The sequence below is a fragment of the Dermochelys coriacea genome, chromosome 15 (assembly GCF_009764565.3).
Source record: "Dermochelys coriacea isolate rDerCor1 chromosome 15, rDerCor1.pri.v4, whole genome shotgun sequence".
Lineage (NCBI taxonomy): Eukaryota > Metazoa > Chordata > Testudines > Dermochelyidae > Dermochelys > Dermochelys coriacea.
The window spans coordinates 3,042,671-3,070,620 of NC_050082.1; the positions used below are offsets into that span (position 1 = coordinate 3,042,671).

Genomic DNA, 27,950 nt, shown 5'->3' on the forward strand with positions numbered 1-27,950 from the left:
GGAGACCTCCCGGCCCGCCCTGCCTAGCAGCCCCAGGTAAGCACTGCACCCCCCCCTTACTGCCTGCCAGAGCCTGCATCCTCACCCCTTTCCCACACACACATACCCTCTGGCCCCCAAACTCCCTCCCAGAGCCTGCACCTCCTCCCTTCGCACCCTCTCCAGCCCCCAAACTCCCTCCCAGAGCCTGCACCCCCCTCCCTCTGCATCCCCTCTGGCCCCCAAACTCCCTCCCAGAGCCTGCACCCCCATCCCTTTCCCCCACACACACCCTCTGGTCCCCAAACTCCCTCCCAGAGCCTGCACCTCCTCCCTCTGCACCCTCTCCAGCCCCCAAACTCCCTCCCAGAGCCTGCACCCCAGTCCTCCGCACTCCCTCCCAAAGCCTGCACCCAAACTCCCTCCCAGAGCCTGCACCCCTCACCCCCTCCCCCTTGCCCCAGCCCAGAGCCTACACCCAAACTCCATCCCAGAGCCTGCAACCCTCACCTCCTCCTGCCCCAGCCCAGAGCCTGCACCCAGCACCCAAACTCCATCCCAGAGCCTGCACCTCAGACCGCCCTCTCCTACCCAAACTCCCTCCCAGAGCCCAACCTCTCACCCATCCTGCACCCCAATCCCCTGCCCCAGCCCAGGGCCTGCACCCCAGACCTCCTCCCCCCACCCAAACTCCATCCCAGAGCCTGCAACCCTCACCTCCTCCTGCCCCAGCCCAGAGCCTGCACCCAGCACCCAAACTCCATCCCAGAGCCTGCACCTCAGACCGCCCTCTCCTACCCAAACTCCCTCCCAGAGCCCAACTTCTCACCCATCCTGCACCCCAATCCCCTGCCCCAGCCCAGGGCCTGCACCCCAGACCTCCTCCCCCCACCCAAACTCCCTCCCAGAGCCTTAGGCAGGTGTGGGGTGGAGTTTGGGGGCAGGCAGGCTCTGGGCATTCTGGGCACCACCAAAATTTCTACAAACCTGCTGCCCCTGACTGTTGCTGCCTGTGAGAAGCCATCCCCCAATGTCCCACACTGACAGTGAAATCAGTAAAAAGAAGAGCAGTACTTGTGGCACCTTAGAGACTAACAAATTTATTAGAGCATAAGCTTTCGTGAGCTACAGCTCACTTCATCGGATGCATCCGATGAAGTGAGCTGTAGCTCACGAAAGCTTATGCTCTAATAAATTTGTTAGTCTCTAAGGTGCCACAAGTACTGCTTTTCTTTTTGCGAATACAGACTAACATGGCTGCTACTCTGAAACCAGTGAAATCAGTGCAAGCGCTTCTGGTGAGGACGTGCACCACCGACAGGAGCATAGTGTGCATGTGCAAAAGGATTTAATTACTTCAGTGGCTGTATGTTGACGTAACTTAGGTCGACTTAATTTTGTAGTGTAAACTTGCCCTACAGAAAGGCTGTCAGTATTCCAGCTAGTTGCCAAGTTAGAAATTCAATGCTGTGTTCTCCTCTTCTCTACTTGAGCAGACTGGCACTCGGGTCTCATGGTCAGCCAGTGCAGGTGCATGCACGACTTTCAACCTGGCTGGCTGTGTGGGTTGCCTGGGGCCCAATAAAGCAGGGGAATCTCTCCCTTTTTTGAACTGCTGTGTTGACAACATTGAGCCGCTTGGATCCAGCCTGCTGGGCAACTATTGCGTATTCCATCACGGAGGCATTTAGACCCTAACTCTTTTTGAGACACACTTTATGTAACTGTGAGAGCACAGAAGGTTCTCTGCTCCAAAGCTCTTCAGTCATGCCATTCTTTGTTTGATTTATAACATTACATTGGGGGGAGGGGCGGTCCCACTCAAGTTCTGATTCAGGTTCATTAAAGGGAATCGAAATATAGCTCTTTAAAATGCCTTATTTTTCCTTGGGTATTTTGTCCAAACAAGTGTTAGCCCAGAGCTTGGAAGGATAAGAGATTCCTACATCTGCTGTCACTAAAACAGGACCCGAGTGCTGTTGCAGCTAAACAAAGTGCAAAGTGAAATTAAGTGTTGGCACTTAAATGCCCAGCTTTGCTGGTCTCTGGGGCAGCAATTAGTCCTGATCTACCTTCAGTAAATGCATTTGTGTAGAAGCCTCATACACAGACACTACAGAATAGCAGAGCTAAACGGGGGAATATTGGGAATACACCCCAAAACACCTAGTCATTTTTAGGACAGCTAATTTTAAAAGCAAACTACTGTCTCTTACACAGTTCCTTTAGTGACAACACTTAATCTGAGCACTGTCCTGGCTTTCTATTTTCCCACCAGAGGATTTTAATGTCATTCTACTGTAAATGCTGTTGAATGTAATTCTTTGGAACAATATATTGTGTGATCCCTCTTCTCCTACACAGTAATAAAACTTGGATTCAGGAGTTTTAAAATGCATCATGCTGAAGTGTCGTCACTTACTCCACTGGGCTGCCCCTGGGGCTTGGGAAATGCTCTGTACGAAGCTAGAGGCATGGGGGGCAGTGGGTACCCCAGGGCAGTGGCAGCTGGGTGGGTTGGAGATGCTCTTCTAGGGGGGGCTCTGGGTGCTTACTGTGGGGATTGGGAGCTGATAAGAGTTTGAGGAGCATGTCACTGGGGTAGCCAGGGGCATTGGGTCCCCAGCTTTTTTTTTCAAGATGGGGGCTGTCTAAGCCATTGAAGGGATGTGCTGGGAGGTGGCACAGAGGTAGCAAACCACAGTGTAGCTCCACTGGCATGTATGTGGTGCCAGCCCTGGCAGAAGGTTCCCTTGTGCTAATTCACCCAGGTCTTTCAGGGTAACTGACTCCTTTTTCCCTTATGCTGCACAGTGACCACATGTTGGGTTCAAGGAGCTTTGGGAACCATTTGCTAAGTAGCAGGATGCCTGTGCCCTCTGAATCCTGTCCTTGTTCCCATCATTTGCCCTGTCCTTCCTCCCCGGGTCCTCCTTAAGTCATGGTGAATGGGAAGTGGAGGGGGGCCCAGGTACTGGTGAGTGAGAGGGGCAGCAGGGCCAGGCAAAGGCCACGGGGAGTCAGGTGGGGCCAGGTGATGGCAAACGGGGGGAGAGGGTCAGTGAGACAGATAGTCTTCCTGGCTGCTGCCAGTGATATGGAAGCGTTTGAGAGCCCCTGATCTAAAGGGTGTTCCAGCCACTGTCGGGGAGAGCTGCAGGACTTTGCTGAATGGTGCCAAGCTGTAGCTGGCCTGGGAGATCCCAGTAGGGATGGGGCCTTACGAAGGAAAAGGCCGCAGCCCTGCAGGTACCAGCTCTGACCAACTTGGGCTGAACAGGTGCCTAGGACACCAGCCCAGCCTGTATCCCTTCTGCAGTGTGCCACCTGCCCCATTACAGGGCCTGAGACCCACGAGGAAGATTTCCCAGCCATCCAGTTACTCCACCCCCTCTAGCAGCAAGGGCAGGGCGCCTTGTGGCTAAGGCTCTTGCCTGACATTATAGATTTGTCTCCCCCTTGCAGGCAGATAGCTCTGCTCTCTGCCCCCACCCCATCTCTCTCAGGAGCCCTCCTTGTGCCCTGCGCCTCACCCTGGACACCTAGCATCTCACAGTCCTGCCATTGCACAACCTCACGAACTTGGCAGCTTGAGGCTGAGCCTCTGAGCAGTTTCCTTAGCCTCTTAGGTCCCCAGTCCTAAGAGCTGCTGCCTCTGTGCAGTCAGCAAGGTCCGGTCCCATCTGGTGCCTGCTCCAGCCAGGGTCCTGCTTGGGCAGAGAGATGGGATTGGCCTCTCCCGCAGCACATGTGCTTTCTCTTCCACCTTGCAGGGTCCCACAGTCACAACTGCGATCAGGTTTCAGAGTAGCAGCCGTGTTAATCTGTATTCGCAAAAAGAAAAGGAGTACTTGTGGCACCTTAGAGACTAACAAATTTATTTGATCAGGTGGTTGCGCAGTTTCTTTGAGAGTGTGTGGCACAAGCTGTCAGCATAGTCTGTGTGGTATGTAGATTGTAATGGATTTTTTACCTTCAGTCCATCTTCCTCTCCAAATGCAAACAGATGGACATCATACCAAAAGGACTGAAGGTAAAAAATCCATTACAATCTACATCCCACACAGACTATGCTGACAGCTTGTGCCACACACTCTCAAAGAAACTGCGCAACCACCTGATCAAATAAATTTGTTAGTCTCTAAGGTGCCACAAGTACTCCTTTTCTAACTGCGATCAGAGTCTATGGGGCCTTTGCCATATGGGCTCCTCCCTGGATGTCTGGCTCTGCAACCAGCTTCTAAGAGACACATTAACACTGTTGTTTTGAAGGTGTTTGCAGGGCCATTGGCCCTTTATTTACTACCTGCCTCTGCCCCTGCCACCTCTTTGTGTACTAGAGGATCCCTGGCTCCAGTGAGGATATGTTTGGTTTGTTTGAATTCAAACTGGGGTTTCTTGAATGAGACATTGAATGTTAATCAGATTTTGTTAGTACCTCCTGTCTAGTGCTTTCTAAATTACACCATTGGTACATTAAGAAGTTCAGGCTTATATTACATTCTTTGTAGTATTGGCCAACACATAATTAACAGTGCTATAACCAGAGGCAATAGTTTAAAGTATAAACTCAGATAAAATGCTAATAGACATGGCATGAGAAGACAAGACAATGAAACGAGACTGCACCTTCAGACTTCGCTGTAGCTCACGAAAGCTTATGCTCAAATAAATTTGTTAGTCGCTAAGGTGCCACAAGTACTCCCTTTTCTTTTAGCAATGTTATTGCTGCTGCTGATGTCCAAACCAGAACAAGCCCAGTGTGACTCTCTGACCACAAGGTTGTTTCTCAGGAAAAGTCTTTTTCCTCGTGAAACAAGCTTATTTGAGCCAGTCAGTGAAGCCGCAGAACTGAGCAGCGATCACATCCTATTTCCAACAGGAGTTGTTTCAGGGAAATTCCATGACCTGTTATACAGGAGGCCAGGCCCTTTCTGACCTCGGAATCTTGGCCATTTTGCAGTTACATCTGACAGCAGAACTGCACTTTGATGTTGTCACAGATCCACAGATGTGGTGCTCTCGCACAGCTCTGGAGCAGTCCCCGGGAGGGTCCCCTTCAGTGTATCAACCCCCTTAGGGGCACACTCTCTCGCCCCTTGGCTTCATCGCCTCCTGGGACCAAACTTTGGAGCTTTCAGCACCCCTGCTTCATGCCGTGAGCTCCCCTCAGAAAATCCATCTGGATTGGATACCTGGGGGAGACTTCACTCCCAAAAGAAGCCAGGCACCCCCAACTTCCTTAATCTGGAGTAAAAAGAAAAGGCGTACTTGTGGCACCTTAGCGACTAACAAATTTATTAGAGCATAAGCTTTCGTGAGCTACAGCTCACTTCATCGGATGCATCCGATGAAGTGAGCTGTAGCTCACAAAAGCTTATGCTCTAATAAATTTGTTAGCCTCTAAGGTGCCACAAGTACTCCTTTTCTTTTTGCGAATACAGACTAACACGGCTGCTACTCTTAATCTGGAGTGACTCTCAGCCAGTGTTGTACAAACATAAGGGTTTATTAGACATCTAGAACACAGCATAGAATGTCCTTTGTTAATAGAGAATGGAAAGTTACAGCAAAGTATATCTGGACCCTCTCTGACCCCCCTCTTGAATCCCAGTTCAGAAAATTCTCTCCCTCTTCTAGCAGCCCAACTCTTAACAAGCCCACCTGATCCCTCCTCTGTCCTTTGTTCTTGTTCCAGGACAAACTTCTTCACCTAGCCTTCCCCATTAGCCTTTTGTTCTCCAGCTGGTCACACCCAGCTGGCTTCCTGTGGAGGAGTCACCCTCCATGGTCATTAGTTACTAGGTACCAAACATCTGGCCAATTGGAGTGGCCACATTGTCTTTTTTGAGCTCTCCATGGCATGGGCTCCAGGCCCCAGTCAGCCAGGTGTCAGTCACGCCTGTATCTCTGGGTCACTGCAAAGAGTAAGCAACCTTTTCCCACCACCTAGTTAACCAGGCACCACATAGGGGAAACTGAATCACACACAAGATTCATACAAAACATTACAAAAATTTCCCACAGTCACAGATGTTACAGTACTGGCAGAGTTTCCCAAATGCCCAAGGAACAGCATATAACAAGACAGATAATACCTATTTTTAAAACCTCTACTCTGGTTAAGGTTTGTGCCTTGGGCCTGTTGTGTACATTTGGATCCTGCTGTTGGTGGCTGGTTAGACTTGTAAGCTCCTTGGTCCAGGGACTTCATTTTCCCCTGTGTGGAGTTCAGGGCTGAGCTCCGGGCAGCAGGCCCTGAACAAACAAACATGGGCTAGGCCCCTCCTGGGGGGTTGATTCTTCCTCACCGATGCTGGGTCTATTCCCTGTCCCCTGGGCTGTGAGGCAGGAACTGCAGGGGCTGGTGACCCCAGGGTTCACTCCGGTTTTTATGCAGGGCAGGTTCCTACCCCATGGGCCTTGGGGCTCCCTGCAGAGCCCGGCAGCAGGTGCCATGGGCCGGACTGGTCCCCGGCGCTACGGCCCTGTCCTGGGGGCTGGCTTGGGGTGGGGGTGGGGGTGGGTTGAAAAAGAGAAGAGCCCCCGCAGGGGAGGGTCTGCAGTGCCCCGGCGGCCAGGCTGGGGGAGGCGCATCGGGCTCCGGGTGGGGATGGGGGCGGAGGAGCGGGGAGGGTCCCGGCCGGCCGGATCCCGGGTCTCCCGGTTTGGGACGCTCCAGCCACCGCTGCCGGCCCACTTGGCTTCCCGCCGCCTCTTGTAGGTTTCCGCCTCGCGCCGTCGCTAGGCAGCGGCTACACGTGCCCACCAATGAGAACGCGGAGGGGCCGCCGCGTTCCACGGTTGCTGCGCGACCCCGGCCGGGGCGTTCCAGGGTCGCTACGGCGAGCCTGGCCGGTCCTGTCCTGCGGAGCCGTTGGCCCCGGAGCCAGACCCCTCCCGGCAGGTGAGTCAGACCCTCCCGCGCTGCAGGGGCTGGATCAGGGGCATCTGGGGCAGGAGCCCGAGCGGGGTCCCCCTCCCGCCCACCCGGGACGCGGAGCCCCTGGGAGCACCCGACCCTGGAACCCAGAGCCCCTGCCCTGGATCAGGCCCCCTTGGAACATCTCTCCCCCCGCGATCCCCCTGAGCTTCTGTCCTGGGCCGGACCCCCTGGGAGCACCCGACCCCGGGACCCGGAGACCCTGCCCTGGGCCAAGCCCCCTGGGAGCATCCACTGTCCTGGGACCTGGAGCCTTGACTGGGCCCCTCAGCTGGGTGCCCTCACCCTGGGGAGCCTAGCACCCACATAATTGTCTGTGCCACCCCAGGTGAGATGGGGAGGGGACTGGTCCCAGTATGCAATGGTCCCTTGCCAGCCAACGACCTTCATTAGTGAGGGCAGCATGAACTTCTGGGGCTCTCTCTAGGGGCCCACTTCTCCCCTGCCAGCCCCCAGCCTGGTGACCCCTCTGCCTGTGTGCAGAAGGGGTGTAACACGCCACTAAATTACACCCTCTCCCCAACATGCTGATACACCCACTGAGCACTCACTTTGCTCTAGGGTAGATGGCACACCGGCTCTCATTCCGTCCCTCTTTCACCACCCATCCCTGCAGGACCCAGGCACCATTTACAGCCACATGAGTGTTCCCAGGTACCTGCCGAGGTGCTGGGGTGGCTCCGGGTTGGGCAAAGCTTGGGTCCCCTGGTTCCATTACTCCCACGGAGGGTTCTGGGTACCACACCACCCCTGCATGCGTGTGGTTGCCTGCTGCCAATGATGCCTGCATGCAGATCTGCCTCTGGAATGCTATCCTCCATCCCATGCCCAGTGTTTGTGAGGAAAGTATGGGCGCTTGGGTTGAGCCTCTTTCAGCATGCTCACCAGGGGCAGCAGCTCTCACATTGGCCTAGTTCTTAGCGGTTGCAGGATCCCAGCCCCATTGCTGGGTAATTGGCCACTCAAGGGTGAATTAGCTTTTAAAGCTGAATCAGAGCAGGAAATGTGGATTCTCCCTGTGGGGGCAGAAGCAATGGGATAGATGTCTGAACACCTTACGACAGGAGCAGGGGCTGCCAAGCATAGTCCACAAACAGATCTTTGGTTGTTCTCTCTCACGCATCCTTGGCCTTTTGCAGCAGGACTGGGCACTGCTGCATACGGAGATCTTCAAATGCATTTCCTTTGGAACTGGCCCCTGGGCCAGCCTCTCCCCACGGCTCCTCAGTTAGAACTCAGTGTATGTGCTGAAGCTAGAATGGTAAAATCCCTCTCCCAGCACTGCATGTTTCTCAAACCCAGTCAAGTGATGAGTTCTGTCACCCTGCTGCCTCCTGCTCTTTGGTATCTCTGCATAGGGGCCTGTTCAGGCAGCATGCCAGAGACACACTATCACCAGGTTCTGCTCCCTTGAACCCTGGCCCACAGTGCCACTGCTGAGTTAGCACCTAGCTCCAGGGACACTTGAGTCTGGGTCAAAGCCTCTGCCTGGCTGAGATGCTGGATGAGCTGCTGGATGACCCTGTCAGGCAGGGCAGGTCTGGGCAGATCTCCCTGCCCAGCCACGTGTGCTCTGGACATACTGACGCTGAGGAGCCTGTTGGCTTTCAATGAGTGGGAACAGTCTGGGCTGGCGGGGGGGGGAGAGAAGCTGGCTCTGCGTGTGGAGGGCTCATTCCCTGCCTAGCAGACCGGTTGGCTGCAGTGTCACCAACTCTCAGGATTTTATCACCAGTTTCACAATAAGTGTGTTTTCCTTAAAGCCCCAGTTCCTGGAGTCAGGTGATGATGTGAAAATTTCATCTTTAATTTAAAGGGCGTCAATTTCTTGCCTTTCTGATGCCAGAGAAAAACCTGAAAATGGCCCTAAAAGGCAAATAAAGTACACCATGACTGTTGTAAATCAATATCATAATTTGGAGGGCCACTACTGGAGCCTCTCCATTAGCTGTTATCAGTGTTGGGAGCTGTGACACACAAGCGAACAGTTCTGAGTCCATCCAGCAGAGAGCAGCACTGCACAGTCCTAGTCCAGTTTGCTATGGCCTTTATATTCAAAAGAGACACTGATTTTTGGGGCCCAGTATGAGCCTCCCCACAGAGACATGATTCCAGGAAGTGCTGTGTGAACTCCACCCCCCTTTAAAATGTCTCCAGTTGGGCCCCCAGTCACTGTTTCCTCTTGAGAACTTAAGCCTACATTTGAATGATTTTCTCTGACGTTGCCACATGCTGCATGTGACCCTTTTCTGGCATCAGTGCCTCTGGTCTTGGGAAAGAGGCAGCTGGAATGTCCTAGGTCATAGCTGGGCGAGCGGAGCCAACCGCAGCCGTATCCGTACAGACAGTCGTGGCTGTCACAGGCAGTGAACTCAGGAGCTTCTGCACCAAACACATGCATCTAACACAGGAGGTCAGGGGAACTTCTGCAAGTGGGAGTTAGCAGCAGGCTGGCATGTGCCCTCGGTGGCCAATAGACATGCCCACATGCACAAAGTTCGGTCACTGCAGAGCGTCAGCCTGCTCTCAGCAGTGGCAGAAGTAAGTCACGTGAGCTGCCGCAGAAAGGTCCCCCAAGAGCCATTTGCCCCAGGGCAGCACGGAGGGGAATTGACCCACTTGCTGCTGCGCTTTTGTGTTCCAGGGCCAGGTAGCATGACCGACATGGAGCTGGAAGAGGATGGAGCCACCCTGGAACACGAGGATGAGAATGGCACCAAATCCAGTAAGGGCATGGCCTGAGGGTGGGGATTTACACCTCCTTTGTGCCAGCACAGACCTCCCACACACCCGGTAGTGCCCGGCCAGGGGCGCTGCCATGACCAATGGCCGTGGGGGGTGCGGGGCGGCGCCAGGGGCATGGACATTTCCAGCTGCAGTTAACTCTGTTTCCTTAAGCGAATTGGGGGATGGTGGAAGGTGCCAGTGTGGCAGCCCCAGAGCCTGAAACCCACAGTCCAGCTTATACACTGCTGAGTGAGCTACCGTCCCAGAGCACCCAGCTGAGAGCAGAGCACAGTGGGCACATGGCCATGTGCCACAACCGATGAGGGGCAGACGGGGGCACAAAGAAAGGGGCGGGGTTTGGGGTTCATTTGATTGTATTACAGTCAACATCACAAACACATCTCACCTGTCTGCACACACACACACAAATACAGAGATATGAACACACATACCCAGAGCTCACCCGCCAATGCATGGACACACACACACACACACACACACACACACACACACACACACACACACACACAGCTCAATCTCCAAGTGCACAGAAATACAGGGCTAAAATTATACACGTGCAAACACCTGTCTGCAAGTCCCCACCCCCAAGTCTCCCCAAGGGGTTTCCACATGAGGTCACGGCATTTTGTTGGTGACTCCTTATAACGTGCCACCCACTGCTGCGTTTCTTTGGCTGCTGTAATGGGGCAGAGGAGCGACCGTCTCCGTATCAGCCTGTGAGCAGAGGCAACAAGAAAGCATCCCAGAGCTGGAGTTGCATGTTACATTGCAGCTCCCATGTCCCAAAGCAATGGCAGGCTGGTGCACAGGGTGGGAGGGAAGGGTGTGTACACACCCACACTCACAGTCTGGGGGACTGGCGGGACAGCAGTGTGACTCCAGCCCATTGGCTCAGCACAGCCTTGTGTGTGTTCCATCTGATACTGTATATCTGACCTTTACTCCATCAGCCCTCACGCTGCTCTGGGAAGGGGGGCAAATGCTCTTGTCATCCCCAGGCCCCAGGTGAGGAAGCGGTGGCTATGCAGTGACAGAACTGGGAGTAGAACCCAGGAGTCCTGCTGCTTTTCTCATGCCTTATCACCACAGCCCTGTGCATTTCTGCTTCTCCATGGGTTTGGTGTGATCCTACCAAATCGCAGTGTGTGAGCCACACCTGCTGCCTGTGCAGCAGAGGGCAACACCCTTCCCAGCAACTTACCGCTGACCTGATACAGAGAGAGAGAGAAGCCCAGGGCAGCCTGGTTTTGTGGGCACTGAGGAAAGAATGTGGTGGAAGGGAAGGTCTGTCAGGTTCTGCATACAGTCAGAAATGTTCAAATCTCAAATTAGATTAGTTTTCAGAGTAGCAGCTGTGTTAGTCTGTATTTGCAAAAAGAAAAAGGAGGACTTGTGGCACCTTAGAGTAGCAAATTTATTTGAGCATAAGCTTTCGTGAGCTACAGCTCACTTCATCGGATGCATTTGGTGGAAAATACAGTGGGGAGATTTATATACACAGAGAACATGAAACAATGGATTTTATCATACACACTGTAAGGAGAGTGATCACTTAAGATGAGCCATCAGCAGCAGCGGGGGGGGAGGGAGGAGGAAAACCTTTCATGGTGACAAGCAAGGTAGGCCATTTCCAGCAGTTAACAAGAACATCTGAGGAACAGTGCGGGCTGGGGGGGAGAAATAACATGGGGAAATAGTTTTACTTTGTGTAATGACTCATCCACTCCCAGTCTTTATTCAAGCCTAAGTTAATTGTATCCAGTTTGCAAATTAATTCCAATTCAGCAGTCTCTCGTTGGAGTCTGTTTCTGAAGTTTTTTTGTTGAAGGATAGCCACCCTCAGGTCTGTAATCGAGTGACTGGAGAGATTGAAGTGTTCTCCGACTGGTTTTTGAATGTTATAATTCTTGACGTCTGATTTGTGTCCATTTATTCTTTTACGTAGAGCCTGTCCAGTTTGACCAATGTACATGGCAGAGGGGCATTGCTGGCACATGATGGCATATATCACATTGGTAGATGCGCAGGTGAAGGAGCCTCTGATAGTGTGGCTGATGTGATTAGGCCCTATGATGGTGTCCCCTGAATAGATATATGGACAGAGTTGGCAACGGGCTTTGTTGCAAGGATAGGTTCCTGGGTTAGTGGTTCTGTTGTGTGGTGTGTGGTTGCTGGTGAGTATCTAATTAGATTAGATTTCTCTTAGATTTACTTTCCTAAAATACCAGTTGTGTTGCTCCTAGCCTGATTCTACAGGCACACGCACAAACACACACGCACAGGAACATGCAGATACACGCTGATCTCTGGTTTGCACTTCTCAGGTTATTAGGAAAACTTGCCCAAGAAGCTGGAAATGTGGAAGCATCTTGTTAGGGTTCCCTCCCCACTCTGAACTCTAGGGTACAGATGTGGGGACCCACATGAAAGACCCCTTAATCTTATTTATACCATCTTAGGTTAAAAAATTCCCCAAAACACAAATCTCTATTTGTCCTTGGATTGAGGTATGCTGCCACCACCAAGTGATTTAGACAAAGCATCAGGGAAAGGACAACTTGGAGTTCCTATTCCCACAAAATATCCCCCCAAGCCTAAACCCCCTTTCCTGGGAAGGCTTGAAAAATAAACAAGGTGAGCACAACCAGACCTTTGGGTTTGTAGGACACTAAAAACCCAATCAGATTATTAAAAAACAGAACTTTATTATAAAGGGAAAAAAAGTAAAAGAATCACCTCTGTAAAATCAGGATGGAAAGTAATTTTATAGGACAATCAGATTCAAAACACAGAGGATTACCCTCTAGGCAAAACTTAAAAGTTACCAAAACCAAGGATAAACCTCCCTCTAGCACAGGGAAAATTCACAAGCTAAAACAAAAGATAAATTAACGCATTTCCTTGCTTTACTTACAGTTTTTGTAATCTAGATGCTTAGTTCAAATAGGGCTTTGGGAGATGTATTTTCCATGTCCTGATTCCTCGCTGACCCAGAGAAAATCAACAAAGAGAACAAAGCAAAAAACTTCCCCCACAGATCTGAAAGTATCTTCTCCCCTTATTGGTCCTTTTGGTCAGGTGCCAACCAGGTTACCTGAGCTTCTTAACCCTTTACAGGTAAGGAGGGATTTTATGATACCTGTAGCTGTATGTTTGTGACACACGTAGACAGAGGCAGCCCTAAAGCTCCCCTACTCTGGGGAGTGGAGGCCATGACATGAGCCTCTCCCTGCAGGACTGGTGGGGATTAAAGCTGTGGGGCTGTAAGGCTTGTCCCTGTCTGGCCTGCTGGGGTATGTGGGTACTGACCAGATGCTGCCACCCCTACAGATCTGGAGACAGTGGAGCCGCCATCCTGTCCTGAGACTGCAGGCACCCGGGCAAAGGACGGTTGCGATTCCCTATTGGACTCCATCGACACTCAGCTTAGCCAGCTGCAGGTGTGTGGGGAGGGGCTGGGGGAAGCCCCAAGGAAGGGGCAATTGCTGTGAATCAGAGGAGGCATCTGAAATGTGGCAGGTCTGGAGGATTGGTCTCAGGATTCAGCTTATGCACCAACAACTCAGGCAGCTGGCTGGTGGGGGCCGACACCTGCCCAGGGCCGGCGGCTCGCAAGGAGTAGTGCCTGCCCGGGGATCCGGCCATCTTGCTGGCATAGGGTGGTGCCTGCCTGGGACACGACCACCCGGCTAGTGTGAGGTGGTGAGTGCCTGGGGACCTGGCCACTTGGCTGGCGTGTGCCCGAGGACCTGATGGCCAGTATCTCTGTCTGGACACACATCTCCCATCATGAGCCCCAGGGGCAGTCTCTGTCATGTGGTGGATCTGTGCCGAATGGGTTTGTTTCATGCACACGCACCCCCCTGCTATTCTGGATGCTGCGTAACCAGGAGGGGGGCACGGGTAGCCTGCAGCTGTGCCATTATCTGTTTCTTCTCCTTCTGCAATGGCAGGGCCCTGGTGCAGGAGTCGCAGGTGGTCACACAAATGGGGACACCTCCCTGGAATGGTCCCCCAACGCCTCCTGGACTGCAGGTGAGTGAGCAAGGGCCAGCATGATTCTGGGAGGGGTGGACCTAGGCCCATCCAAAACTAAATACCCACCCCCTAAAGCGAGAAGCAGGGGCCACGAGGCCAGAAAGCAGCAGAATACTTGGGACAGCAGATGTAAAAACAGGATGGGAGTGAAGGACAAGTAGTCAGAGTCAGGGCACTGGGCAGGATGAGCGAATGATGGGACGAGCTTGATCCTGGCGTGCTTTGTGGAGAGGCAAACCCCCCAGTGCAGGGGAAGCTGGCTAGAGGGCAGCTGTTGTTGGGGAAGTCCAGAGGCTCTGTTCAGAGACAGCTCAGAAATACAAACCCCTCCCTCCTAGAGCTGCAGAGTTGGATTGTGCCCATCTCAGGACGGGCTTTCTGGCAAGATTCCTGCTTTGTTTCAGGCCCCAATATCGCCCAAACAGCCTGTCACACTGTATCTTGCTACTTCCAGTCCCCTGTAGAGTAGGGTGACCAGCCAGCAAGTGTGAAAAATCGGGACGGGGGTGGGGGATAATAGGAGCCTATATAAGAAAAAGAGCCAAAAATCAGGACTGTCCCTATAAAATCAGGACATCTGGTCACCCTACTCTGGAGTCAGGCACTTAAAGGATTTGCTGTAAAGTGAAAAGGAATTGGGGTGGGGAAGGTTTTTCAGTATCAGCAAAGGGTCAGGCTTTTGCTCTGAGCTCTGGGGTCATTTTACCAGAAGCAGTTCTGCCTTCCCCACCAGCCAGACCGTGTGTGTGGACTCTGCCATGCATGGGAGTTCTGCTGCAAGCCTCCGATAAACAAAGCAACTGAGGTTTCTAGTGAATTAAATCTGAACTTGAATGATGCTCTCAGCAGCACTGCCCCCCTGCAGTTTAATCCGTTTTTGAATTCAGTTTATTTTGAACTGCCCCCTAATCTTGAATTCTAAGCACACTGCAAGATTTTGAACTGAAAACACATAACTGCATCATCAACTTTGTTGGGGAAAGGAGGTCCTGGAAGCCAAGGAGGGGACCATGGGGTCAAGGAAGGTATCGGTGTGGGAGGCGGTTGGGGATTTTGTGATTATTGCATCAGACAGCTAGTTTTGCTAAAACAATCAGCAGTGAAATAGTTAATGAAATGATAATTTAAATGGACATCAACTTCAGAGTTAGTACCCCATCCACGTGATGAACTAGGGCAGTTCACGCTTCCTGGTGCTCTTCTGTCAGGCTCTCTGCAGACTCAGGCAGGCTCAGTTGCACCTGTCACACTTGGTTCATGTTTGGAAGGTTTTCTTGGCAATCAGAACTTATTTTTTAAATGAAAGCTTCACTGTTCGAGCCCAGTTCTGCAGCAAGGTGAGGCCCTGCCAAATAGCTGTGGGCTTTTATGGGAAATAAAGTCTCAATAATATTGAGCTAAATAATTCTCTGATCCTCTTCTTGATAGGTCTCATTTGCTCCCTGCCTGATGTCACAGTCCTCTGCTTGTGACATCACAGCAATGGCCAGAGCAGCCAGTCTCTGCTCAGCCCCACTCCAGGAGGGCAGACGGGTACATCTGCAGGGGAGGGGTCGCTGGGCTGCTAGGAGGAGGAGCAAGGACTTGTGTTCACACTCTGCAGGGCTGTATTGCTGCTGACACGCAGATCAAGGGCTCGGCTGAGGGCACGGGTCTCAGGCAGAGCTGGGTGAATGGTGTAACTGCATTGAAGCCAACAGAAGTTCGAATTTGGCCCACGAACAGCATGGTGCTTGGCAGGGATGCCGCTTGGTCCCTTCATCCCTGTGTTGTTTCAGGAGGTGAGGGGAGGGAAGTGGCAGCTGGGAAGGGAGGCGGGTGGGGTGCGGCAGCAGTGTGTTTGGGATGGAGCGTATGTGAGTGGGAAAGACAGAACAAGGGTGAGGAGCTAGTGGGGGAGCAAAGAGGGGTGGTCGCTGAGCAGGGGGTCACTGCTGGCGGTAGGGGGAGCCATGCGATGCCATGTGATGGGGGGGCAGCAGAACCGTCTGAGGCCCTTTAACAGTGTCAAAGTGGAACAAAGGGATTAACTGAGGGCGGGTCTTTGAAGCGAATAACCAATCACAGGAATAGCTTGAGGAGAAAGGTGCAACAGAATTGGTGACAATACAAGCTTGCTATTCCTAGGCCGGGATTGGCCGAAATAACCTTTGTGACATGCTGATTGGACGGGAGGTTCAGAGTGCAATGGGTCCTGCGCAGGCTATGAAATCTGAGCAGTTATAGGGGCCCACTGGCAAACCCTGGGCCTTGATCTGCCCCGCATAGCGAACCCTTCCCTATGGGAACAGACCCCGGTGGGGGGAGGAGCTTGTGTTATAAGAACATAAGAACGGCTATACAGGGTCAGACCAAAGGTCCACCAAACCCAGTATCCTGCCTTCTGACAGTGGCCAATGGCAGGTGCCCCAAAGGGAATGAACAGACAGGTTATCATCGAGTGATCTGTCCCTATCACCCCATCCCAGCTTCTGGCAAACAGAGGCTAGGGACACCATTCCTGCCCATCCTGGCTAATAGGTCCATCAATGGCTATCTTCCATGAATCTATCTAGCTCCCTTTTGAACCCCATTATAGTACTGGCCTTCACAGCACCCTCTGGCAAGGAGTTCCAGAGGTTGACAGTGCGTTGCGTGAAAAAATACTTTCTTGTGTTTGTTTTAAACCTGCTACCTATTAATTTCATTTGGTGTCCCCTTGTTCTTGTATTATGAGAAGGATTAAATAACACTTCCTTGTTTACTTTCTCTATTCCACTCATGATTTTGTAGACCTCAATCATATCCCCCCTTAGTCGTCTCTTTTCCAAGCTGAAAAGTCCCAGCCTTATTAATCTCGCCTCATACGGAAGCCGTTCTATCCCCCTCATCATTTTTGTTGTCATTTTCTGAACCTTTTCCAATTCCAATATATCTTTTTTGAGATGGGGAGACCACATCTGCATGCAGTATTCAAGGTGTGGGCGCACCATGGATTTATAGAGAGGCAATATGATATTTTCTATCTTATCTATGTTACCAGATAGTGACCCCCTAAAGGTGACTGAGTGATGTTGACGGTCCCTGGAGGGAGCCTCCACCATTCCAAGGAGGTCTCCAAGATGGCGGCCACGCTGCTGGGATGTATGCGGTGGTGGGAGGGGGGATTTGAGCTGACATGCTGGCACTCAAAACTGGAGGCAACCAAAGCCAGAGGCTGCTTTCCCACATGCCAGCCTAAGGCGTCCATCTTTCCCAGCCCCTTTGCTTAATACCCATCCCACGTGTGCAAGAAACACTCCGCAAAGGAGCAGGGAAACCATGGGTGGCCAACAGCAAGTGGTTCCGCTTAGAAGGTGTAGTCTGGCACCCAGACACTGCAGTGATGGGCTCTCATGAGTGGGTGACCACAACACTTCTAGAAAGGAACAAGAAAAAGCCCCCCGGGGGGGGATTTTATGGTTTGCCTCCTGCCAGAACAGAATCTACATCAAATAAGCTTTAAAATGGCAAATAGGAGCATATGAATAGCCAGATTGGATCAGAGGAAAGGTCCGTGTTGACCAGTATTCTGTCTCTGAGGGTACCCAGTGCCAGACACTTCAGAGGGAAGTGTGAGAAACCTGCAGTGAGCAGGTACAGTCCCATAAATACCTGCAGAGAGAAGGCAGGTGATGGAGGCAGCATGGCCCAATGGGTAGGACATGGCGGGAGACTCTGGAGACCTGGGTTCTGTTCCTGCCTCTGGCTTCCTGTGTGTTGTCAAGCAATCGACTGCCTCTCTGCCCCTCAGTGTCCCCCTCTGTACAATGGGGCTAGTGGTACTGACCCTCCTGGGTAAAGCAGGGAGAGATCTGCAGATGAAAAGAGCAGACTGTCCTGTCTTCTCACAGTAGTGAGCTTGAACGCCTTTGCAGAGGAAGAGACCGACTTGTTGTTAGTATAATGATATTTACAAATGAGTTCCTCCTTCATTTAGCTTTCAGGACCAAGTTCAGAGGTGGGTGGATTTTCCCCCCTGCAAGATCAGACATTGCTAGCAGCTCCTCGGGCAGAACAGAGCAGGCAAGGCAGGAACTCGGCTGCCCCATATGGAGTGCTAGCTCTGAGCCTCCCGGCTGGATGGCCCCTGCTCTGTTTCCCATTGAGATGAGCAGGCCTGGGAAAATGAGGGTGCTCACCGGCGTAATGCTGGTTTGGGGAGGGACTCACAGCTCTTTGTTTACTTCCCTCCCTTGTGCAGAGACGGAAGGATGCTATGTGAACCAGGACGGCACCTCCTGGGGCGAAGCCGGCCCCTCTCGGAAGGAGGAGTACGGCTGGAGGCTGCTGCATCTCCTTGGCTCTGAGCAAGCACCGGAGAACCTGGAGGACCAGAGCGACTCGAATTCCGTTTGCACGGAGGACTTTGCTGCTAGGTTTAGGGACGGCATGGTTGACCCCCTGGTGAATTCCGATGGGGAAGGGGATGTGCCATCTGGGGATTTCCCAGCTGGAGACTCTGCTGAGGAAGGGAGCGTCCCGAGTGTCAAAGCCAGGAGCACTGGTCTCTCCCCCTCCACGGAGACGTGTGAGGCTGTGGCAGAGGGCTTCACACTCGGTGCAGCAAGGAGGCACATCCTGCAGCAGTTGGAGGAGGGGCGAGAAGGGGACTTACCCCTGGCTTTGTCCAGCAGCATGGAAGGGCCCCAGTCCCTGAGCTCTAGGACCAGGAGAGAGAGCCTGGAGTCTCTGGGGGACAGGATATCCAGGCTGAGCCAGCTCAACACCATGGATATCCCAAGCAGCATGGACACGGGGAAAGCCAGCTCCATGGGAAGCCGGGCTCCCAGACTAGCCCTGCCTGAACGGGTGGAGACCTCAGAGGAAAGCATTCCCTGGCCCCTGGAGGGCTCTTCCCGATGGGTTCAGGACTCCCAGGAAAAGTCCCTACCTTTCAGCAGCCCCTTGCTCGTGGAGGAGCTGGGCCCCAGCCAGCCACTCAGAGCTCTGGTTGCCACTGCCAGCGGCACGAGAGCCTGGGCCAGAGAGTCCCAGCCTGTGAGGACAGCTCTGAGTACATTTGGGAGGAGACAAACTGAGCATGGGCACGTCTGGTCCCAAAGCCCCTCTCACTCCGCATCCACAGCGGCTTGCAGCAGCCCTTCACTGGCCTCCAGAGGGGGGAAGAGCCCCCGGCTAATAGCATTCCCCTGCCCCGAACAAGGGCTGCCCCTGGAGAAGCTGGGACATCAGGGCTCTGCTTTGCAAGGGTTTGGTGCCACAACACAGCTGGCTAGTAGCCCTGAAAGTGCCCAGACGTCCCAAGCTATGGTTAGCGATGGCTGCGTGGTGACGCAGGGTGGGGTTGGTCCAGGAGATCCCAAGAGGGAAGCCCCAAAGCTGCTGCAACAGGGGTCAGTGATTCCCCGGGGACCGTCTGGAAGGGGCATCACTCGTGCTGCGGCTAGCGGAAGCAGGGAGGGAATCGGGCGGAGCTGTGAGCTGCAGTCTGGCCAAGCGGAGAGGGGAGCTCACGGCCTGGCACTGTGTAAGTCTGGAGCACAGGGCTGAAAGTGGAGTCTGGCTGGCTCCAGAACTAGGGCTGGCTTGTCTCTCTGCCCCATCACCATGGAACTGAGTACGTGGGGAGAAAACATTCACCACTGAGCTAGGGAGGAGGGTGTCAGCATGGATGGGAAGCACTGGATCAGCACATGGGGGAGCAGTGACAGTACGTGGGGGGGACGCTGTGACAGCACAGTGGGGACTGCATTGGCCATGGGGGTGAGATGATGGAGGCTCTTGTGGACTCTTCCTGGCTCATAAGGGCTCTGACAAACTCCCCGGGGAGTGTCGCATTCCCAGTGATCACAGGCATCCTTGCAAGCTCAGCAAAGCCCCATGGGACCTGGCCAGTCTGTCAAAGGGGATGGGCAGGTCCTGATCACGTCCCCACCTTGTGGGGCACTAGCAGGGAAAGGTGCTTGGGGCTGCCCTCCCTTGGGCAGGGACACATGCATGCATTTCTGCCATGCTGTGAATGAGACACAACCAGTTGTTCCTATCCCCCACCTTCCACCAGTGCTCCCTGTGCCCGGAGCAGCGCTGGCTGGTTGGCTGTCCTTGCTTTGGCAGCAGGAGGATCTGGGGGGGGCAGGGCCCGGGGAGTGGCTGGGAAGATAAGGCTATGGCAACACAGGGCTGGGGTTGCCCGCGTGACAGCAGGGACGGGACTGGCAGTGTGGAGTGACACTGCAGCAGCGGGGGAGCGGATCAGTGGCGTGGTGGAAGACAGGGAGAACCCTGGGGCTGGGTTACTGCAGCCTCGTGTGCTGTGCAGCTGGGGGTGAGACACCGCCCCGCCTGGAGCACCTGCAGTGCTTTGCCAGAGGACATTGCAGCGTGGCTGGCCAAGGGCATGTCCCGGTCCCGTCTCCACCAAAGGGGGTGTTAGCAGGGGATTGGCCTGTGCTCAGGGCAGTGCAGGGAAAGTGACAGTGATTGGCCCCTGCACAGCAGGGCAAGGGGGACCCCCTGCTCCTCTCTCAGTGGGGCTTGGTGGTCTAACGCTGGGGCAGGGCCTGAAGCTCTGAGCAGGGCCAACCCAGCAACAGGAGTGGTTGGGGGCTGGGCAGGGCCCAATGGATTCCAGGAGCAAGGAGGAAAGGTCAGATCCTTGGGGCAGGAAGCTGAAGGATTCTGGGGTGGGCAGGTAGCTAGAAGGGGTGACACTTGGGGCCCCACAATGTGGTCGTCCAGGCATCCTGTCTGTGGGTGCTGGGGGGAGGCACTCCCAGCTGGTGAGGAGGGAGCTGGGGCACCACAAGGGGAAAGACTGGGCTCCGAGAGCTGCCCCTGCTTTCCTGGTTACCCCCACCCTGACTCCCATGTACTCTCCCTGCTCAGTGCTGGGTGGGGGGGGGCAGGGGAAGCCCCCAGCCCCTCCCCCAGTCATTGCTAAGGGGAGAGTTCCACCTGGCCCCCGATTTGCCTGGCCATTCAGCCTGGTGCCTCATGCTGAGCATCTGGTCCCGGGGGGCCCTGTGCTACCAGCAGCTCTGTCCCGCCCCTGCACGGCCCATGATGCAGGAGTGCATGTGTCGTCCAGGAGCCCCTGGCTACTGGCTCCCGTTCTCATCCTCTCTGTAGATCCTAACCCAGAGGCAGGCATCTCCGAGAGTCATGAGATGCAGAGCAGCCTGAACCCAGCTCGGGACGAGGGCTATCCGGGGCCCTGCAACTACAAGCACATGGCTGGTAAGAGGAGCTGCTGGCTGGCTGCCGCTTCGTGGGGAAAGCACTGGGTCCTGCCCAATGTTCCCTCTAATTTTTGACGGGCCATGTGTGCAAAACATTTCTTCTGTGCAAATTGTGCTTCTGTGCAAATTTTTGTGCGCGTGGTGTTTCGCCATGTGTGTGGGATTTAGAATCTGTGTGTCTGCACACACGCACACGCGCATAGCTTAGAGGGAACAGTGGTCCTGCCCCCAATCCTGGGCCTGCCCCTGCCTGGGATCTGTGCCCTCCCATCGATCTGCTCCACTCTTGGAAAATGGGTGATCCTGTCCTGGCCTCACCTGCTTGTCCCCCACCCTGGGAGATGCCTGCGCTCCTTGTCACTGCAGGGAGGGTGGAACAAATGCAGGATCTGGGGGAGGACAGAGCCTCCGGGTTTGTGCTGGGGCTGGGAGAGCAGGGGAGTCACCCCTGGTCACAGGTTCAGTTGGGTGAGAGGGTGGCAGGGAAACCCCTCTCACTCTGGGGTCGGCTGGGTTTGGCATCTCTCCCATCCTTCACTCATCCTCTTTCAGGCGTCCCCATCACCAGTTTCAACACCGTCACCATCGATAGTGACCTGGACTCATTGAGGACGGAGACAGTCCAGGTTCACCTCTGCAAGGCCATCAGCTGCCGGAAAGGTGCGGCCCGGGGCTCAGCCAGACGGCCATTCCCCAGGGAGCTCATCAATGCCCTCAGTGAATCCCCCTTGTGTCTCCTCCTCCAGACCAGCCTCTCTCTGCCCCCGGCCCTGCTCTCGCTGTTGCAGGGCGATAGAGCTGCATTGAGGGTGTGGGGATGGAGCTGCCTCTTGCAGCTGTGCGGGCCCCGCTCTCTCTTGTTCCCATCCCAGCCCACAGGTGACTGCTTGTGCCTGCTCTGCTCTCCGTGTGGAACGCACCCCAAACCTCCCCTCGCATTCACACCTTGCTGCTGGGATCCCAGCCCCTGCCCTCTCCACCCCTGCTGCATTAGCCACATACTGTTAGGGGCGATTGCCTTAGCAGGGTGGCTCAGACTCAAAGTCCAGGCTGGCTCCCTGCTCCCCACAGCTCCTCCTGCTGGCTCTCGGGTGCACTTGCTGTCCCAGGAGCTAGTCTACTATTGCTGTGGAGACATAATGTTTCTCTTCTCCAAACAGCTCCTGGCCGCAGCACCAAGGGGCCCTGCTGCCCACGGAGAGACTCTTTGGGGTAAGTGCTGATGAGAGTCCATCAGCTCGGCTCCTGGTGCAACGCCAAGCAGTGATGGTCCTGTGGAGACTCACGCCCAGGGCTCCCGTTGCCTGTGGCACTGCAACCTACCACAGCGCCATGCCAAATCCTGCAGACAAGAACACAGGAACGGCCGCACTGCTCAGACCAGTTATCCATCTAGCCTGGTGCCTGGCCCTGACAATGGCCAATGCCATATGCTTCTGGCAGTCCGCGGTTCAGAGACATGGGGTTGCATCCCTGCCCATCCTGGCTAATGGCCTTGGACCTATCCTCCATGAACTGATCTAGTTCTTTTCTGAACCCTGTTCTAGTCTTGGCCTTCACAACATCCTCTGGCAATGAGTTCCACAGGTTGACTGTGCGTTGTGTGAAGAAATACTTCCTTTTGTTTGTTTTAAACCTGATGCCCATTAATTTCATTGGGTTACTTCTAGTTCTTGTGTTATGTGAATGAGGAAATGCCACTTCCTGATTTACTTTCTCTGCACCACTCGTGACTTTATAGACCTCTGTCAGATCCCACCTTCGCCGTCTCTTTTCTAAGATGAACAGTCCCCGTCTTATTAATCTCTCCTCGTACGGAAGCCGTTCCACCCCCTTAATCATTTGTGTGGCCCTTCTCTGTGCCATTTCCAATTCTAATATAACTTTTCTGTGATGGGGCAACCAGAACTGCTCACATTCATGGTGAGGGCATCCCATGGATTTATATAGAGGCAATATGATATTTTCTGTTTTATTATCTATCCCTTTCCTAATGATTCCCAATATTCTGTTCACTTTTTTGACTGCTGCTGCACATTGAGTGGATGTTTTCAGAGAACTATCCACAATGACTCCAAGATCTTTCTTGAGTGGTAACGGCTAATTTAGACTCCCTCATTTTATATGTATAGTTGGGATTATGTTTTCCGATGTGCATTACTTTGCATTTATCAACATTGAATTTCATCTGCCATTTTGTTGCCCAGTCACCCAGTTTTGTGAAATCCCTTTGTAACTCGTCTGCTTTGAAGTTAACTATCTTGAGTAATTTTGTATTGTCTGCAAATTTTTCCACCTCATTATTCACCCCCTTTTCCACATAATTTATCCTGCATGTCTCTGCTCATCCTGCCCTCCAGCAGTGGCAGTGAGACTGCATTGGAGCAGGATGATGTAGTGATTAGCACAGGGGGTTTGGAAACCAGGATTCTGTCTTAGGCTCCACTGCACCCTGCAGTAAGTATCTTGCATTTTTGGGTTGTTTTTTTTAAAAGCCACAACCTGATCTGAGCAGGCCAGGGCAGCTCGGCTGCTTCAGGGAGCCACCAGCTGAGATGTGAATTCTGAAATGGTCAAGAGCTGCTGACACAAGACTGGATGGGACTACATCCAGATCCCCCAGCTAATGCAGTGTCATTCCACTGGCTCATGCAAAGTAGGTTCCCCTAGCTTTCAGCCCTAGACACAGTCCCCTCCAGTCCTGCATCAGCATCTCTTGGCCATTTTGACAGTCCTCCTGCAGGCTGCAGTACTCCCAGGTGGGACACTCTCTCTTGCATTGATCCTTAGTTGAGGCACAGGGTACTGGTACCTCCATTTGACTTTGGAACTTTCCTCTTGACCTTGGAGCACAGAGCCTGCCAACTCTAGGCACTTGGAGGCTGGGCCCAAAGAAGGCTTTGAGCTGGGCCACATGCTTCAAGCCAGCAGCCTTATAAAAAGGCAGCCAGTTGCAAACTGAGTGAGCAGCGAAGAGGAAACTCAAACAGAGGGAGCTTGCCTGGGAGTTTGCCTGGAGGGAGTTCGCACAGAGTGTTTTTGCCTTTCAGGCTCCAGTGAGCAGTACATACAACATCTGAGGAGCCTCTTAGAAGGAAGACATGGATAGTGAGCAATCAGTTGTTGTGACCTGCTCAGAATGTGCCATGTTTGTCTTTCTCCTAGACGACAGAAGTGATTTTGTCTGTATGAAGTGCAAGCTGGTCTACATATTGGAAGAGAAGGTTAGAGGACTAGCGAACCAAGTGTCATCCCTGCGTTGCATCAGAGAAAATGAATAGAAGTCAGTGTTTGGTTCTGGAAGCAAAATGTGCTGAAGAATCAGAGAGTGCAGAGCAGAGCGGGGAAGAATATTGGTAGCATGTGACCTCGAGAGGAAGAAAGAGGAGAACCTATGTACCTCCAATGCAGATAGAGGTGCACAACCACTTTCAGGCTCTCTGCACAGGTACTGTGGCGGAGAATGGTTTGGAAGAGCCCTCTGAGGGAAAAGTATCAGAAGGAGACCGCATCAGCCGAAGGCATGGGATTAATTGTCCTAGGGATGGGGGTTCCATGACTACCATTCCCAAGAGGAGGAGACGGGTGGTGGTGGTCGGAACTCCCTCCTAAAGGAGACCGAGTCATCCATCTGCCGACCAGACTGGGAGACTCGAGACGCGTGCTGCTTCGCTGGAGCTAGAATCCAGGATGTGATGGAGTGTAAGGGAGCAGTATGACTGCTCAGAGCTCCAGTCTGAAACAGGAGAAAAACCTGTTGAGGGTCTTTAAGTTTAAGTTAGAGGTGAGAGGAACAAGGGTGATGTCGTGGTGGGCGAGTGCTTTAGATCATCAGACCAGGGGGATGAGGTGGACGAGACTTTCTTCGGGCAGCTAACTGAAGTTTTCAGATCACAGGCCCTGGTTCTTATGGGGGACTTCAATCACTCTGATATTTGCTGGGAGAGCAATACAGCAATGCACAGACAATCCAGGAAGTTTTTGGTTAGTGATGGGGACAACTTCCTGGTACAGGTGCTGGTGGAACCGACTAGGGGCCGTTCTCCTCTTGACCTGCTGCTTCCAAACAGGGAAGAATTGGTAGGGGAAGTAGAAGTGGGTGGCAACCAAGGCAAGAGTGACCATGAGATGGTTGAGTTCAGGATCCTCACAAAAGGAAGAAAGGAGAGTAGCAAAACATGGACCCTGGACTTCAGAAAAGCAGACTTTGACTTCCTTAGGGAACTGATGGGCAGGATCCCCTGAGAAGCTAATATGAGGGGGCAAGGAGTCCAGGAGAGCTGGCTGCATTTTAAAGAAACCTTATTGAGGGCGCAGGAACAAACCATCCCAAAGTCCAGAAAGAATAGCAAATATGGCAGGCGAACAACTTGGCTTAACAGTGAAATCTTCGGTGAGCTTAAACTCAAAAAGGAAGTTTACAAGAAGTGGAAATTTGGACAGATGACTAGGGAGGAGTATAAAAATATTGCTAGAGCATGCAGGGGTGTAATCAAGAAGGCCAAGGCACAATTGGCGTTGCAGCTAGCAAGGGATGTGAAGGGTAACAGGTTTCTATAGGTATGTTAGCAACAAGAAGAAGTGTGGGACCCTTACTGAATGGGGGAGGCAACATAGTGACAGAAGTGGAAAAAGCTGAAACAATTAGGAGTCCTTGTGGCACTTTAGAGACTAACAAATTTATTTGGGCATCAGCTTTTGTGGGCTAGAACCCACTTCATCAGATGCAGGGAGTGGAAAATATAGGAACAGGTATAAATACATGAAAAGATGGGAGTTGTCTTACCAAGTGTGAGGTCAGTCTAACGAGACAATTCAATTAACAATAGGATACCAAGGGAGGCATAATAACTTTTGTAGTGGTAATGCGAGTGGCCCATTTCAAACAGTTGACAAGAAGGTGTGAGTAACAGTAGGGGGAAATTAGTATGGGGGAAATTAGGTTTAGGTTTTGTAATTGAAGTACTCAATGCTTTTTTTGCCTCGGTCTTCACAGAAAAGGGCAGTTCCCAGACTGCTGCACTGGGCAACGCAATATGGGGAGGAGGTGTGCAGCCCTCAGTGGTGAAAGAACAGGTTAAGGACTATTTAGAAAAGCTGGGCATGCACAAGTCCATGGGTCCAGATCTAATGCATCCAAGGCTGCTGAGGGAGTTGGCGGATGTGATTGCAGAGGCATTGGCCATTATCTTGGAAAATTCATGGTGATCGGGGGAGGTCCCAGATGATTGGAAAAGGCAAATATAGTGCCCATATTTTTAAAAGGGAAGAAAGAGAACCCGGGGAACTACAGACCGGTCAGCCTCACTTCAGTCCCTGGCAAAATCATGGAGCAGATCCTCAAGGAATCCATTTTGAAGCACTTGGAGGAGAGGAAAGTGATCAAGAACAGTCAACATGGATTCACCAGGGCAAGTAATGCCTGACCAACCCCCTAATTGCCTTCTGTGACGAGATAACTGGCTCTGTGGATATGGGGAAAGTGGTGGATGTGATATATCTTGACTTTAGCAAAGCTTTTGATACGGTCTCCCACAGTATTCTTGCCAGCAAGTTAAAAAAGTATGGATCGGATGAATGGACTATAAGGTGGATAGAAAGCTGGCTAGATTGTCAAGCTCAACAGCTAGTGATCAATGGCTGATGTCTAGTTGGCAGCCAGTATCAAGTGGAGTGTCCCAAGGGTTGGTCCTCGGGCTGGTTTTGTTCAATATCTTCATAAATGATCTGGAGGATGGTGTGGATTGCACCCTCAGCAAGTTTGCAGATGACACTAAACTGGGAGGAGAGGTAGATACACTGGAGGATAGGGATAGGATACAGAGGGACCTAGACAAATTAGAGGATTGGGCCAAAAGAACCTCTAATGAGCTTCAACAAGGACAAGTGCAGAGTCCTGCACTTAGGAAGGAAGAATCCCATGCACCGCTACAGGCTGGGGACGGATTGGCTAAGCAGCAGTTCTGCAGAAAAGGACCTGGGGATTACAGTGGACGAGAGGCTGGATATGAGTCAGCAGTGTGCCCTCGTTGCCAAGAAGGCCAACGGCATATTGGGCTGTATTAGTAGGAGCATTGCCAGCAGATCGAGGGAAGTGATTATTCCTCTCTATTCCACACTGGTGAGGTCACACCTGGAGTATTGCATCCAGTTTTGACACCCACCACAAAAGGGATGTTGACAAGTTGGAGAGAGTCCAGCAGAGGGCAACGAAAATGATTAGGGGGCTGGGGCACATGACTTACAAGGAGAAGCTGAGGGAACTGGGCTTATTTAGTCTGCAGAAGAGAAGAGTGAGGGGGGATTTGATAGCAGCCTTCAACTACCTGGAGGGGGGTTCCAAAGAGGATGGAGCTTGGCTGTTCTCAGTGGTAGCAGATGACAGAACAAGAAGCAATGGTCTCAAGTTGCAGTGGGGAAGGTCTAGGTTGGATATTAGGAAACACTGTTTCACTAGGAGGGTGGTGAAGCACTGGAATGGGTTACCTAGGGAGGTGGTGGAATCTCCATCCTTAGAGGTTTTTAAGGTCAGTCTTGACAAAGCCCTGGCTGGGATGATTTAGTTGGGGTTGGTCCTGCTTTGAGCAGGGGGTTGGACTAGATACCTCCTGAGGTCCCTTCCAGCCCTGATAGTCTATGATTCTATGAAGGGGTGGCCTCTCTGCGCTGCATTAGCTGCTGCTGCTCTTACAGGTGCCTGGGATCCAGCAGTGCAGTCACTGACGAAGAGGAAGAGGAAGAGTTCCTGTGGTCTTGTGGCAGCGCTGACTGGAGGAGCAGCAGCCCTGCGAGGTGGAGCTCAATGCCAAGCAGGGCAGAGTCCGTCTGGGAGGATACCAGGAACAAAGCCTGCATGGAGCACAAGGTGCTGTTCCTGTGGCAGAGGGCAATTCTCCCATGGGTGTTGGGATGGCAGGTGCACTGCAAATAGGGAAGCCCTAGGCACCACTGTGTGTGACTGGGAATGATGCCTGTGAAGTCCAGCTGGGGGCGGGGGGGGGGGGGGGACCCGGCTTTCCAGC

General features: G+C 52.9%; 1 protein-coding gene and 1 long non-coding RNA gene across 2 annotated transcripts; both read left to right on the forward strand.

The window, feature by feature from the left end:
- The first annotated feature begins 861 nt into the window (after nucleotides 1–861).
- LOC122456764 lies at nucleotides 862–2,377 on the forward strand. Its single transcript, XR_006275806.1, has 2 exons — nucleotides 862–1,025; nucleotides 1,255–2,377. It is a non-coding gene; the product is annotated as an uncharacterized LOC122456764 (long non-coding RNA).
- An 814-nt stretch (nucleotides 2,378–3,191) lies between these two features.
- Nucleotides 3,192–27,950, forward strand: LOC119843811. The gene is made up of 11 exons (XM_043498365.1): nucleotides 3,192–3,228; nucleotides 6,704–6,886; nucleotides 9,567–9,647; nucleotides 13,001–13,110; nucleotides 13,624–13,705; nucleotides 17,931–18,271; nucleotides 18,323–19,217; nucleotides 20,819–20,926; nucleotides 21,481–21,588; nucleotides 22,089–22,140; nucleotides 27,622–27,950. Exons 1-11 carry the CDS (start codon nucleotides 3,192–3,194, stop codon nucleotides 27,857–27,859), a joined length of 2,235 nt encoding a protein of 744 aa, XP_043354300.1. The 3' UTR covers nucleotides 27,860–27,950.

What these genes read in the sequence shown, in the direction of transcription:
- LOC119843811 (XM_043498365.1), top strand. Translation starts at nt 3,192, where the DNA reads ATGGGGCCTTACGAAGGAAAAGGCCGCAGCCCTGCAG. An exon ending in AGCTCACGGCCTGGCACTGT is followed by an intron (nt 19,218 to 20,818) that starts GTAAGTCTGGAG and finishes TCCTCTCTGTAG; the next exon opens with ATCCTAACCCAGAGGCAGGC. An exon ending in CCACGGAGAGACTCTTTGGG is followed by an intron (nt 22,141 to 27,621) that starts GTAAGTGCTGAT and finishes CTGCTCTTACAG; the next exon opens with GTGCCTGGGATCCAGCAGTG.